Here is a 14,813-nt window from a genome sequence, read left to right on the forward strand (position 1 = left end):
TTCACTTGAGTGACCCAGCAGTATTGGCGGCGGAGGTTTTGCACTCTCCCGAGTGCTCCCCCTCTCGTTTTTGGGTTGTTTTCAAACATTTGGTTTCATTTTCTCCCGTTGTTGAGGTCATCGTCTTTTTTATTATTTTTTTTGTTTGCTCATATTTTGAGTTTGCTTTCAGCACCCATTAACGCTCAGTCTGTCTTTAATTTTATGTATGTTTTTAATTTGTTAGGTTCTCTTCATTAGCTTTGGGCTTCAGTTTCCTCTCATGAATTGTATTTGTCCAGTTTCATTTCTTGGTTGTTCTCTCTTTGTCTCTAGTCTCTGTTTCCATGGTAGTGTTTAGTTTCTGTTCATGGGGCCTGGTCTATTTTTTTTCTGTTGTTCTATGCCTGTTACTTTTTTTCTTGAATGAGCATTGCCTCTGCGAAGCACATAGTGTTGATTTCTTTTTCGGGGGTCAATTTTAGTCTAACTTTACCAATTGGTCTGTTGGTTCTCCAAACTATCATTTTTGTCCGCTTGTTATTTTCTATTCGATACAGTTGTGGTCTTTCTCCGAGTGTTGTGAATCTTCTTTGTTGGCTGGCTCCTCTTCCAGTCTGTCATGGTCTATTTTGTCCATCGGCCCTGCTGATGGTGCCCCCCACCCTTCCCCTGTTTTCTGTGCCTTTGGTGCTGTTGCATCCTGATCAATTGTGTTGCAGCTCTTCCATGAGTCTTGACTTTGTATTTATTTATTTTTAAACATCCTATGCCGCTCTTCATCATCCTCGTCTTCCCACTCTCCTCCATTCTGTCATTTTCCCTCATCCTCCTGCCCAACATCATCTGCCATTCCCATTTCCATCCCCTCTGTCTGTGTAGGTGTCACCCGGTCCATATCAGTGTGCCGGGTCCACTCCCCCACCTCAGGGTGGGCCTGCATCCCCTCTCCCTCCTTCACACTCAGTCTCCACCTTTGGCCTCCCGGTGCTACATCAAGTTCCGAGCTCTGGCTTCACCGCATTGTCCCTCCCCACACCACCATGACCAAGTCCCCACCATTCCTCTCTCCACCCCTGGTGAGCCCTCAGCTCCCATTGTCCTCACCACTCCTGCCACTTGTCTGGCCCTAGCTGTTATGTCCTCTATATCTATTTTTGTCAGGTATCTATGAATGATTGATGCCATCCATTCAAGTTGATGAAGTGAATCCATCTCTGTCCTAATGGCCAATTTTGTTTTGTTCAGTTGATCCATAAATCTCTTTTTTCTGACCACACATCTCTCACTCTTCATGCGTAGAATACGCTTTACAGTGGAGGATGGTTTCCTTCTCCTTTACACCCCAGCTTTCCGTATTTAAGCTTCTTTTATTGAGATATTTTTATTTTTCTGAGCCAGGTAGCACCTTTCCAGGCTCTCACCTCGGTGCATATCCCTGTCACTCTGAGATGATTTTCCATCCCATTCGTGGAGGTGCAGTCTTTATTATCTACAGCACACATTCTGGCTGCACAGAAACAGATTCATCTGTCAGGGGTTTTTCTTCCTTTGTTCAAGATTTTCCTCTCTTCTTTTTTTTCAACACAAGATTTGTTTCTCCATGATGCCCCGCCCTCACCACCCCTCAGTGTGCCAGTAAGGGTGTCTCCCCTGGGACTCACCACACGAGCTGGTCAACAGCCCGACCAGTGTGAGAGCATCGTCATATTGCTTTGGGCTTACCTCCCTCTTGCCTCCATGGTCCACAAAACCAACATCTGCTGCCAGCATAAAATAATATGAAAATAATCTAATGCTGCAGGCAGTCTGTCAAAGACACATCCAATCGTGCAGCGCCACCACGTTCCCTGGGCCACAAAGCCATGTGCCCCTCACGGTGACCCACGCCTTGACATCCCATTGAGCCTCTCCTCTTCAGTCACACCGCCATCCTCACTCTCCAAGCTCTCATCCCCGATGTCCAAGAAGGCTCCATGTGGTCTGCCAGAAACACGACTGGCCACGAAACGTCATCTCAAAACTGAGCGCACCTCACAACAGCCCATGCCTCCACCTCACAGCAATCCTCTCAACCTCATTCACATTGCCAGCCTCGTTTCCAGAGCACTCACTTTCTCTCTCTCTCTCTCTCTCTCTCTCTCTCTCTCTCTCTCTCTCTCTCTCTCTCTCTCTCTCTCTCTCTCTCTCTCTCTCTCTCTCTCTCTCTCACTCTCTCACACTCACACTCTCACACTCTCACACTCTCACACTCTCACACTCTCACACTCTCACACTCTCACACTCTCACACTCTCACACTCTCACACTCTCACACTCTCACACTCTCACACTCTCACACTCTCACACTCTCACACTCTCACACTCTCACACTCTCACACTCTCACACTCTCACACTCTCACACACACACACACACACTTCTTCTTTTCACCCACCCCCATAATCAACACCCCCATACTCCAGCATGGGGACCGGTGAGACAAGGTGTGTGTGTGTGTGTGTGTGTGTGTGTGTGTGTGTGTGTGTGTGTGTGTGTGTGTGTGTGTGTGTGTGTGTGTGTGTGTGTGTGTGTGAGAGATCACATTCTCATCCATAAATAGCCTTGTTGATAACTTTACTACTCCTCATTATCTCTTTCTGTTCTCAGCATTATGGGGATAATTGGTATCTGGAGCCATTTTTGTCAAGACTTGTTATATGACTGAGCGCTGCTCTCTCTCTTAATATACGTCTCCAGCTGGAAAAGTAAGAGGGTGATTTGTATTTTGTGGCAAACAATTTTGGCTTTAATTTATCAGCTTCTTTGCCACGGGCTCAAAGCTGGAGCTGGAGGAAGTCTTTAACCTTTCTCTGCCACTCTGATGAATAATACATGGAGAACTGCACTCAGTTAAAAAATGAAGGTAAACAAACAAGCTTGTGAGTATTTTACTCGTAAGTGCGTGGATGTTATTTGTGTACCCATTTTAATTTTTGTTTATTGTTTGTGATTTGCTTATAGCCACTGTCTGTGTGGGTATGTGGCCAGCTGAGCATCATTCATCATTCATCTCTTAAATTATCCAAGTCTCAAGTTTAAAAAATTTTTTTGGGATCATTCCAATTTTAAAACAACCCAAGGAAACTGATGAATTGGCATACCTGTGCTCATGAAAGTCTGTGATAAGGTTACCTGAAGGGTGTTTAGAACTCAAGAATAACAGTGCCTACTCATACTTTTGGACAAGGAAACTTCATCCCTGAGGGAAAATGCTGTCTGGGTCTGACACCCTGGATAGGTCAGAATGATGATGATGATGGTTGTGTGTGTGTGTGTGTGTGTGTGTGTGTGTGTGTGTGTGTGTGTGTGTGTGTGTGTGTGTGTGTGTGTGTGTGTGTGTGTGTGTGTGTGTGTGTGTGTGTGTGTGTGTGTGTGTGTGTGTGTGTGTGTGTGTGTGTGTGTGTGTGTGTGTGTCCTCCATAACTCCAAAACCATAAAACCTAGCAGCCTGAAACTTTGCATGCACACTAAGAAAATACCAAGGAAGTGCATGAGTGAAAATTGGTTGTTCGGGTAAAATAAAACACCCCTTTTGAAGATAATTAACGGACTTATTTAATTATATCCTTTATCAGGCGTATCCTCGGCCACCTTGCTCTTTGGGGTCTTTAGGCGTCTCCTCGGTAACCTCACTGAAGTCAAAAGCCACCATGTTTGTTTTTGGCTTGCTCAACCATGCCCTGACTTGGAACAGGCCACAATGATTTTCATAACATTAATTTTTTTTTCATTTTCCTCACTCATTGTCAAATGCCTGTTCATCATAACTACAAATTGCTGAATACATTGCTTTTGTTAGTGTTATAGTTTTCAATTTAGGAGCTTGGAGCGATTTCATGCATTACATGATACAATTTTCCACGACCGACTCTCGTGGTCTAATTAAAGTATATCATCAAAATATTATTTCGTGTCAAAATCGAGAGTGAAATCTGATAATTTAAAGAAATAACGAGTCTTTTAACGAAGCCTATATACTGACTTACTTTAAGCAAGCAACGCCATGGTCCCTCCTCCATATATACACAAGAAAATGTGAAATTTCCAAAAGCATTAAACTTATCTTTTTTGACTGTTTGGAGAATTATATTGAGTGAACAAAAAATTTAGGAACGTGCCAAAATTAACCAAATTCATTGAGCGAAATCATTTCATGCATTCACTGCTTGACCTCATGCCCTGTCCCCGAGAGGGGCTGCTTATCTATAGTGTCTGCCAGATCTGTGTCTGGCATGTTTCACGAATGTTTTTGGCAAACATTTTAGAATGTTTCGCGAGGAGCAAATCTGGTGAAAAACGGACGTTTTCAAATAAAGTTATAATGTTTGCGCAGACCGCCAACCGATGTACTGCATGACGCGTGCACAAACAAGCAAACAACATGGCGGATTATCTGCAATGTTTATTTCACAGGCGATTAAACTTTGCGATGTCTACATGGTTCTTCCACATTAAACAGCTACTCTTTTGTGGATAAAGTCATTATTTGAACAAATTCATTTTATTTCTTGAACTGATGCGGGCGTGGTGAAGACCGGCTTTAAAGTTAAAGGGATCCTATATGGTATGCAGCCACAGCCTGGCCAACCGTTCCTTATGAACCATTTAATTGAAGTGCTTGCTTGAATGCTAAAGCCACTTGCCGAGCGCCTCACAGTCAATTGCGGGTCCGTGCCACGTAATCCTGAGTGAGTGGTTCGTTCTCCCTCATCTTGAGCGAGTGCTTCGTGCTCCATCACCCTGAGGGAGTGCTTCATGCTCAGTCACCCTGAGGGAGTGCTTCATGCTTCGTCACCCTGAGGGAGTCTTTGTGCTCCATCACCCTGAATGGAGTGCTTCGGGCTCAGTCACCCTGAGGGAGTGCTTCGTTCTCCCTCATCTTGAGCAAGTGCTTCGTGCTCCGTCACCCAGAGGGAGTGCTTCGTGCTCAGTCACAATGAGCGAGTGCTTCCTGCTCAGTCACCCTGAGCGAGTGCTTCTTGCTCAGTCATCCTGAGCGAGTGCTTCCTGCTCAGTCATCCTGAGGGAGTGCTTCCTGCTCAGTCATCCTGAGCTAGTGCTTCGTGCTCCGTCACCTTGAGCGAGTGCTTCGTTCTCCGTCACCCTGAGCGAGTGCTTCGTGCTCCGTCACCCTGAGCGAGTGCTTCGTGCTCCGTCACCTTGAGCGAGTGCTTCGTGCTCCGTCACCTTGAGCGAGTGCTTCGTGCTCCGTCACCCTGAGCGAGTGCTCTGTGCTCCGTCACCCTGAGCGAGTGCTTCGTGCTCTGTCACCCTGAGCGAGTGCTTCGTGCTCCGTCACCCTGAGCGAGTGCTTCGTGCTCCGTCACCCTGAGCGAGTGCTTCGTGCTCCGTCACCCTGAGCGAGTGCTTCGTGCTCCGTCACCCTGAGCGAGTGCTTCGTGCTCCGTCACCCTGAGCGAGTGCTTCGTGCTCCGTCACCCTGAGCGAGTGCTTCGTGCTCCGTCACCCTGAGCGAAGTGCGCCGTGCTCCGTCACCCTGAGCGAGTGCTTCGTGCTCCGTCACCCTGAGCGAAGTGCCGTGCTCCGTCACCCTGAGCGACTTCTTCGTGCTCCTCCACCCTGAGCGACGTCCTCGGGCTCCGTCACCCTGAGCGACTGCTTCGTGCTCCGTCACCCTGAGCGACTGCTTCGTGCTCCGTCACCCTGAGCGACTGCTTCGTGCTCCGTCACCCTGAGCGACTGCTTCGTGCTCCGTCACCCTGAGCGACTGCTTCGTGCTCCGTCACCCTGAGCGAGTGCTTCGTGCTCCGTCACCCTGAGCGAGCGCTTCGTGCTCCGTCACCCTGAGCGAAGTGCCGTGCTCCGTCACCCTGAGCGAGTGCTTCGTGCTCCGTCACCCTGAGCGAGTGCTTCGTGCTCCGTCACCCTGAGCGAGTGCTTCGTGCTCCGTCACCCTGAGCGAGTGCTTCGTGCTCCGTCACCCTGAGCGAGTGCTTCGTGCTCCGTCACCCTGAGCGAGTGCTTCGTGCTCCGTCACCCTGAGCGAGTGCTTCGTGCTCCGTCACCCTCAGCGAGTGCTTCGTGCTCCGTCACCCTCAGCGAGTGCTTCGTGCTCCGTCACCCTCAGCGAGTGCTTCGTGCTCCGTCACCCTCAGCGAGCGCTTCGTGCTCCGTCACCCTGAGCGAGCGCTTCGTGCTCCGTCACCCTGAGCGAGCGCTTCGTGCTCCGTCACCCTGAGCGAGCGCTTCGTGCTCCGTCACCCTGAGCGAGCGCTTCGTGCTCCGTCACCCTGAGCGAGCGCTTCGTGCTCCGTCACCCTGAGCGAGCGCCGTGCTCCGTCACCCTGAGCGAGCGCCGTGCTCCGTCACCCTGAGCGAGCGCCGTGCTCCGTCACCCTGAGCGAGCGCTTCGTGCTCCGTCACCCTGAGCGAGCGCCGTGCTCCGTCACCCTGAGCGAGCGCTTCGTGCTCCGTCACCCTGAGCGAGCGCTTCGTGCTCCGTCACCCTGAGCGAGCGCCGTGCTCCGTCACCCTGAGCGAGCGCCGTGCTCCGTCACCCTGAGCGAGCGCGCCGTGCTCCGTCACCCTGAGCGAGCGCTTCGTGCTCCGTCACCCTGAGCGAGCGCTTCGTGCTCCGTCACCCTGAGCGAGCGCTTCGTGCTCCGTCACCCTGAGCGAGCGCTTCGTGCTCCGTCACCCTGAGCGAGCGCTTCGTGCTCCGTCACCCTGAGCGAGCGCTTCGTGCTCCGTCACCCTGAGCGAGCGCTTCGTGCTCCGTCACCCTGAGCGAGCGCTTCGTGCTCCGTCACCCTGAGCGAGCGCTTCGTGCTCCGTCACCCTGAGCGAGCGCTTCGTGCTCCGTCACCCTGAGCGAGTGCTTCGTGCTCCGTCACCCTGAGCGAGTTGAGGACGTGTTCAGCATTGGGTTTGTTAAAACTAAAATGGTCGCCAGTCGGCCATCTTGGATCTCATCTCGGGGGGGGGGGTGGTGGACGACAGACATATGTAAGCCATCATTCATTATCTATGCGCCAAGTTTGAACAAGAACGGTGAATGCATGTCTGAGAAATGATTGAGGACTTTTTCGATCGCGTTTTTTGTTGTTGTTTTTTTTCATCTAAAATGGTTGCCAGTCGGCCATCTTTGATTGCATCGTGAAACAAAATGATGTGCATATGTACACCATCACGTGGTTTCTTTGTGTGATGTACGAGTAAAATCGGTACATACATGTCCTCGATTATGGTTGTGGACATATGCACGCACGGACACGAAAATCGAGACCAGATCCATCAGCCCTCATTTTGGACTAAGTCTAACGGGGGCTAATAATAATCTAAATAGTGGGGAAAGGGAGTAGGGGTCACATGAGGTGGTGTTGCACTCCATGCTTAATGAAGTCTTGAATGGAAGAGTAGGAGACAACAGCCTCAGGAAGGCAGTTTGATAGACAGAGAAGCCAGGAACAAAAGAGTTAAGGTTTGCAGTCAGCCTGGCTTTTGGAAGTTCAATCATGAGGGTGTTAATTTTAACTTTAAGAATACCTGCAAAGTAGATTGGCTGAAGGGGTGGGGGGGTCAGATTACTGAGAGAGCAGAGGGAACTGGACTGGAGGACAGGTGATGAAAAGAAAATAGAGAGGGTGCTGGCCAATGTATAGGCAGCTAGAGGGCAATGTACAGGTAGTTCACAAAAAACATGGAAACACCAATGTAAAGTCACTTCATAGGGCATTGGGCCACCACATGCGGCCAGTATGGCCTGTATACGCTGTGGTATAGAGTCCACCAGCGTCTGGAATTCTGCAAGAGGGATGCAGCACCATTCCTCCATGAGAAAGTCAATCAACTCACACCTGGTTGATGGAGGTGGAAAACGCTGTCTCGGGTGTCGTTCGAGATCTATAATATCCCATAAATGCTCTATTGGGTTGAGATCTGGTGACTGAGAAGGCCATGATGACATGTGGATAACCTCAGTGTCATGCCCATCAAATCACTGGGCGACAACACTTGCTCTGTGTTTGTGTGTGGCATTGGGGTTTAATGGCCGAAACCTTTTTTATTAACACAAAAAAGTTAAAATAAATAAAGAAATAATACCCCATCAAACGTTATGTCAGAAATCAAATCCACAATCAAAAATACAAATCAATAATAAATCAAAATGTCAATCAAACGAATAAATGACAATAAAACTAAACAAAAGTCCAACCATAAATCAATTCAAGGAAAATCAAAATAATGGCAAATCAAACTTCAAAACCCAACCTATTACCCCAGATGGCTGATCCACATTAATTCGGCCACCCACCGAGTGGGGACAAAAATGAGGGGTGGGGAGCTTCATCTTCGGGAGGCGGAGCGGGAAGGAACAGTGGGGGGTAGCTGGGGGAATCCTCCTCGTGATCCGCCATGTCCTGTCCCCCTTCTGGCCCGGCCGGGCCGTCTAATGCCCGAGGGGCTCTACGCCCCACAGACTTATTCGCGTTTGTACGCTGGAAATAAATTCCCTGTGGGGCCTCACCCAGGGGACTGCCGGCCCTTTGTGGTCTTTTGCACTGCCGCCCCTCCTCCAGTGCTTATTCATTGTCCATTTGCCTGTGTTTATAACAGAGTCCTCAGAGGAGAAGCGATCACTTTCAATCCCCGGCAGTGGGGTCTCTTGAATGGAGGATATTCCCTCCGACTCTGCCACCGGCGCAACCACCTTATCCACAGTGTTCTCCCCTCCTACCTCAGTGGTCCCGGCACCTGATATAACCACATCCAGGTCCTTTGTTGCTGAGGGTGAGGGGACTGTGGCCTCCTCCTTGCTCTCCTCCCCTCTCTCTTTACTCAACTCATTCCTCTCCTCTTCCACCTTTCCTTCTGATAATGTGGGGAGGGGGGGATAAGACAGGCACAGCAGGCACAATACCTGTGTTCATCCCTGGGGGGGTGGGGTGTTCAACACCCTCACCCCCACCCGTAGACGCATACATCCTGTTTGCATAGCTCTGCGGGAAGGAGCAGAAGGTGTGCCCCGGCACACCGCAGACGTTATTTATTTATTTATTTATTGTACATATTGTCGAGGCTCGTTTTAGAGCAAATACACAAAAGCATAGCAAAGGGAGCAGGAGACAAGAAAAGTTGGAGAGGAAAGCACAAAACAGTAGGGAGCAGACATTAGGAGATCTGTGGAAGGAAGAGAGATGGGGCGGGGTAAATGGGGTAAACAATATGGACACTACAGGAACTTTCAGGAAGGAAAGTGGGGAATTTGAAGGAGGTGCGTATGGGGTGGATTAACAGGGGTAGTAAAAATCATGGTTTTGGATGGGGGGGAGATAAGAGATGGTGCACAGGTTCCCTGTGCAGGTGCTCCCTCAAATGTCATAACTGGCCACACTGTGAGCAAAACTGTTCTTTGTACCCAGCAACAAGGTGGTCCAGTTTGACAGTACCTGTGGCATACCTTTGGCTGACCCACGTAAAATAACTGCCCACGGTCCATCCTAATGACGATCCCATTCAGGATGTGGGTGACCGTGCCATCCTCCTTAACCCAGAACTTGATGCGATATTGTCGAGCCCCAGTCCATATACCCAAACCATTTTGAATAAACTGTGTTGAGGTCTTAACATAAACATAAGGAGACGACCAATATTTAACATCATAATCTGTTACGCTCTCATTGTAGAGGAGCATTACGACTCTCATGGTCAGAGAGGGCCTCGACCGCCCAATCAGCCAGAGACCCAGCTGACTGAGTGGTAGTCCACTATACACAGAACTCGGCAAGCCTTCCAGAAGTATGGAAAGACACATCGAGGTGATGAGTCGGTAAAAATCATCACCGTTGACCAAGGTGATGAGGCAGTAAAAATCCTTAGCCTTGAACTCCAGCACACCCAACAATACCGTCCTACCAAATACTTCACTTTGCAGAACGGGTCCCTCCGTAAACTTGAAACGGACGCAGTCATGGCGCCTGCTCACCATGTGAGGGTCCTGTGGAGGGTGGGGACAACAATAGGAAAGAGGGGGAAGGGGAGGGATGGAGGTGGTGGCAAGGATGCGCGAGGCTATCTTCCTGCTTGGTGGGCGAGGCCCGCCAGATAGGAGGAAGGCTGGGGTAAAGCAGGAAGGGTAAAGACAAACACAACAGGCTAGCAAACAGCTTGAGGTAGGAACTCTACGTAAGCGTTCGCTCTTGCAGTCATGCTAGCCATAATTATAGGTAACTAAGCCTGTGCAGCATTTTTATGCATAACCCAAAGCATGCTGGGATGTCATTTGCTTAATTGACACATGGGCCACACCCGTGTGGAAAGCCGTTGCTTGGTGTGCTTCATTTACCCAGGTTAAAACATTTTTTTTTCTCTACTACCCATACATTAAATTTTTATGTCATCCTCGAGTTTTGCTTTATTTTATGTACTGTATTATTTATTTATTTATTTGTTTGTTCATTTTGATTGCTTGCACATCACATAGGGCCCACTTAACTCACAGCGGCCTGTGACAAATATCATTCTACCGTCAGCATTCCACAGATGGCACATTTGTGTCAGAATTCATTTGTGCCAACAAAATGCAATCTGTGTAATGGCCGCGAGTCCTGGGAAGTTCTGGGTTTGATTCTTGCCGATATGTGTTCTGATTGAAAGATTAAAGCTTGTTGACATTGCTGGTTCCTTTTCTCTCAAAACTCTGGAGATAAAACTAATAACTGCAGAAGATTAGTGATTTTCAATTTTTTTTATAAATAGTCACTATTATTGATCCCCTAACGGTTTCACCAGAGGGGACTATAGGTTTGCTCTCTGTCTGTATGTATGTCTGTCTGTCCGTCTGTCCCACCTGTGATTTTTCAGACTTGTTTCCCATACCATTTAACATATTCAAGTGAAACTTGGTACATGGTTCATTATGATAAGTTACAGAACAAGCTCGAGTTTCAGGGTGTTTCGTCAATTTTTCACAGCTATGCCATTTTTGGACTTAGAAAATATCACATATTTCGGGGACACGTATTGTAAAGTAATTCTCGCTCTTATTTTTAAATTTTTTTATTTTTACCTTGGGGTGATTTCCAAAATATACTGTCATCAGCATGCTTATCCCTAATTATTTTGTCACTTGTGAATATATTAATGGTGGTTTCCAATTCCTGGCCACGATAGCCGTTGGATATAATTATTATAATTTTTGTAGTAACGGTCAGTTCATCTGTCATTACCATTGAGGTACCAGCTGGAGCCCTAAAGTACTCTATGCTGCTGTAGCTTCACCCCATCGTGTTGAAGCTCTGGCTATTTCACGCCCATCTGCCTCGGAGTCGTTGGCGTTCTGGCGAGTGAAAAATGGATGAAATGCTTGTCCAGACGGAGCCAGCGCGTGTAAATCTCTGAAGAGGGGCGCATGGTCATTGCTCACCAAACAAGTTTTGATCCTGGAGAGAGAGAGAGGTTAAAATGCATGCCACCGACTGCAGTGATGTGAACTTTGACCGATGATTTGAGATGAATGGATGTGATTATTGTCTAAGTTGTGGTCGAAAGTTTCAACAAGTAGCATTCTTTAGATTGAAATCAAGCCTGATGTATGACTTCTATTATTGTATGATATCTAGAGATGGAATAATTTGTGAATCTTCACTTTAAATTTGTCCTTGTAATGTCAAAACTCTGTTTCATCTGCTTTGCGACCCTTTTTGATTGGTGCAAATTTGCGATGATGTCATCCCTTGATTGTTACCCCCAGAGCAATAACAGCTGGATTCTGTGCAGAATGTTGCTAACAAGGTTGGGGATATTTTTGGCTCGCCTCTGAACACTGTTATCGCCTGGGGAAATGACTCTGAGAGCTTTAGTTATCCATCATGGGATTCTGGTATTGTACATCATGCAGGTAGTTTTGCTCAAACAAAAGCTTTGTTGAATGGACACAATTCACCCCTCTTGAATGGATGTAAATCATTCTCATCACACGATATGACAATGCAAAAAGCATTGGTCATGAAACCTCCCCTTTATGGAAACTCGATGGAAAGATAAAGATTGATCGTGGAGTTCACTATTGTTTTGCAACTGACACGAGCATGCAATGTTGTGACACTTGTGGCCCTGTAGAGTGCTTTGTGTACTGCCAGGATGGCCTAGAGGTACGCACACTCGCCTCGAAGCTGTCAAGCCTGGATTCGAATCCCGACCCAGCTATAAACTGTCATCCTGGTATTTCACAGGGAGGGTGATTTATCAATATGTGTACTGTCCCTTGGATGGGTGCTAAGCTGGCATCCCATCTACCAACATTAGTTGCTTGACGTCAAATATCCCACGGTGTCCTTCGCAAGGAGTAGTCGGTGAGCTATCACCAGCACCATGAACAAATTACAAATTCCTGCCATAATCTACAGGGGGCACTTCATCAGCATCACAGCTGGAGGACAATTGGAATGAAATGTTGAAAAATAAAAAAAATTAAATTACGGAACAAAACTGGGGGTGGTGGGGAGGGATGTTCTCTCATGGAATGAATTATAAATAGAATAAAAGTTTGTTTTCCAATGGAAGGTCATTTATAGGCCGACTTGTCGATCTCGTGCTTCAGTTATTCTTTTGAGAAGAAAGCTGGCCTGTATAATTTTATTCCATCACCTTTTTGCCATGGTCAATTTGCAGCAAAACCTAATATTCATGAATGGTCATTTTGTGCTTTTGGAATTTGCGACCACTGACATTGTGAACCGGGGTTCAGTTATTCTCGCACGACTTGATTGTGTCTTTGCCTATTGCTTTGCCAATTAAAATTTAATTTGTGTGCAGTCAAATCTCTTTGTTCTCATTATTACTGTATAATACGCACAGTAACTGTTAGAAAAGTATTTGCAAAGTTCAAGGAAAGTTCAATTGCAAAAGACCTTGACTGCAGGAAGAGGCTATTTGATCGATTTTGGCGGAGACGGCATCCTCCTCGTCTCCACTAAAAGGCACCAAGTTGTGTGCATCATGTTGGCAACACCTGTTCTTCTTTGGTTGTGAATTCTGTAACTGTCAGGGTTGAAAGTGATTTTGTATACTCTTCACAGTTGATTTAACTTTTGTTTCTTCATGCTCTTATTTAAACATCTCGTGCTTTTGCTGCCTTCCAGATTAATAAGCAACAATTGCAGACGACCCGTGACCGTTTTCAGTCATTCATCAATGGCGACACTCAGATCGTTGCCGATGAAGCTTTCTGCAACGCCATGCAAAGCTACTTTGAGGTACAAGCATCACTATCAACTGTCTTTCAGATTATTGTTTATTTTTGGCAAGCATCTCCCCCCCCCCCACCCCATCCCTCTCACCCCACATGAATTTGAGCCAGTCCGGCACGATCTAATTTAAAAGAACTGCATTAGAAGCATCCAGTGGTTTGTGCTTCTTTGCATAAAGATTAAAAAACAAGGAAACTAGAAGGGCACTCGGTAGAGCGCACACCTCCGTCATGCAATGCTTGACCCACAAGAACATATCTGGCCCAAGACGTTTTTGAAATATCATGCTATATATCGTTTTTGCCCCTATCTCTCAATGGTGAAGAATCACTTTAAAAGTTAAACAATTCTCGTATCCAGATTCGAATTCAGATCTTCATAAAAATCGAATAATTTGTCGTTGCCGCACACCCAACCTGTCCACCTAGTTTCATCCAAATCCGTCCACAACTTTTTGAGATATTGTGCTATATATTAGTTTCGCCCTATCTGTCAATGGTGATGAATGACTTAAACAAGCTCAAATGAGCTAAGATCCTCGTCCTCTTAATGATGACGTCATAAAAACGAATATGACGTCATTGTGATGTATCAGGTTTGCGATAAATTATCTGTGCTAATGCCCGGCTTGATTCCCGCAAACAAAATTCAAACAGCTTGCCTAGTTTCGGAGATAATGGTATAGGCGATTTGCATTAGCGGCGATATTATGACGTCAACTTTTTTTCTAGGAAGAATTTCCAAAATTGGAGATGGTTACTGCCTGCGCGTGGGCTTTCTGCAAATACATGGCAAGTTTCACGAAGATCCGATGAAAACTCTGGGTTGTGAAACAAAAAATGTCAAAAAATAGGAATGACATCATAAAAATTGATATGACATCATAGTGATGTATCATATGTGCAGTAATTCATCTCTGCTAATGCCCTGTTCGATTCCCGCAAACAGAATTCAAAAAGCTTGCCTAGTTTCGGAGATAATTTTTAGGCGATTTCCATTATCGGAGATATTTTGACGTCATAACTTTTTTTCTCGGAGGAATTTTCAAAATCGGAGATGGTTACTGTCTGCGCAGGGTATTTTACATATATATACCAAGTTTCAGGAAGTTTCAATGAAAACTGTAGGCTGTGAAACAAAAAAGTCCACAAGAAGAAGATGAAGAACAACAACGTGAGTAAGACTTAGAGATCCTCCACAAGGATCTAAAAATTGTAGTCGTTGGATCCGAATCCGGATCTTCACCAAAATCGAATCAGTTCGTCCTTGTCACACAAACAACCTGTCCACAACTTTTTTGAGATACCCTCCACACACAAACAGACAGAAACGGGTGAAAACATAACCTCCTGCACCTTCGGTGGCAAAGGTAATAAATATAGAGAAGAGTATTTCCACACAATCCTTGACATGAATCCACCTCCCAAGATTGATACACTTCTCAAGTGGCTTTACCAAAGACCTATCAGTATGAATGGTTGGTAATACGAAATCACAGCTGTCAGTTTTTGCGTACTTGCTCACACTTGGGTGACATGATAACTTCCTTTGAAAAAAAGAAGTTTTTTGCCAAGAGGTTTGAT

The 14,813-nt window shown here is 46.7% G+C and overlaps 1 protein-coding gene across 1 annotated transcript in view; it reads left to right on the forward strand.

Annotated features, from left to right (window-relative positions):
• LOC147032614 (calcium-dependent secretion activator 1-like) overlaps positions 1-14,813 on the forward strand; it is a 488,157-nt gene that overhangs the window by 98,319 nt on the left and 375,025 nt on the right. The window contains exon 2 of the mRNA XM_085850762.1: positions 13,123-13,236. Coding sequence (XP_085706888.1) covers positions 13,123-13,236 — 114 coding nt within the window. The remainder of the gene's footprint in view (positions 1-13,122; positions 13,237-14,813) is intronic.

Source organism: Eptatretus burgeri, chromosome 2 (assembly GCF_056783735.1).
Source record: "Eptatretus burgeri isolate ZD-2024b chromosome 2, Ebu_testis_v1, whole genome shotgun sequence".
Lineage (NCBI taxonomy): Eukaryota > Metazoa > Chordata > Myxini > Myxiniformes > Myxinidae > Eptatretus > Eptatretus burgeri.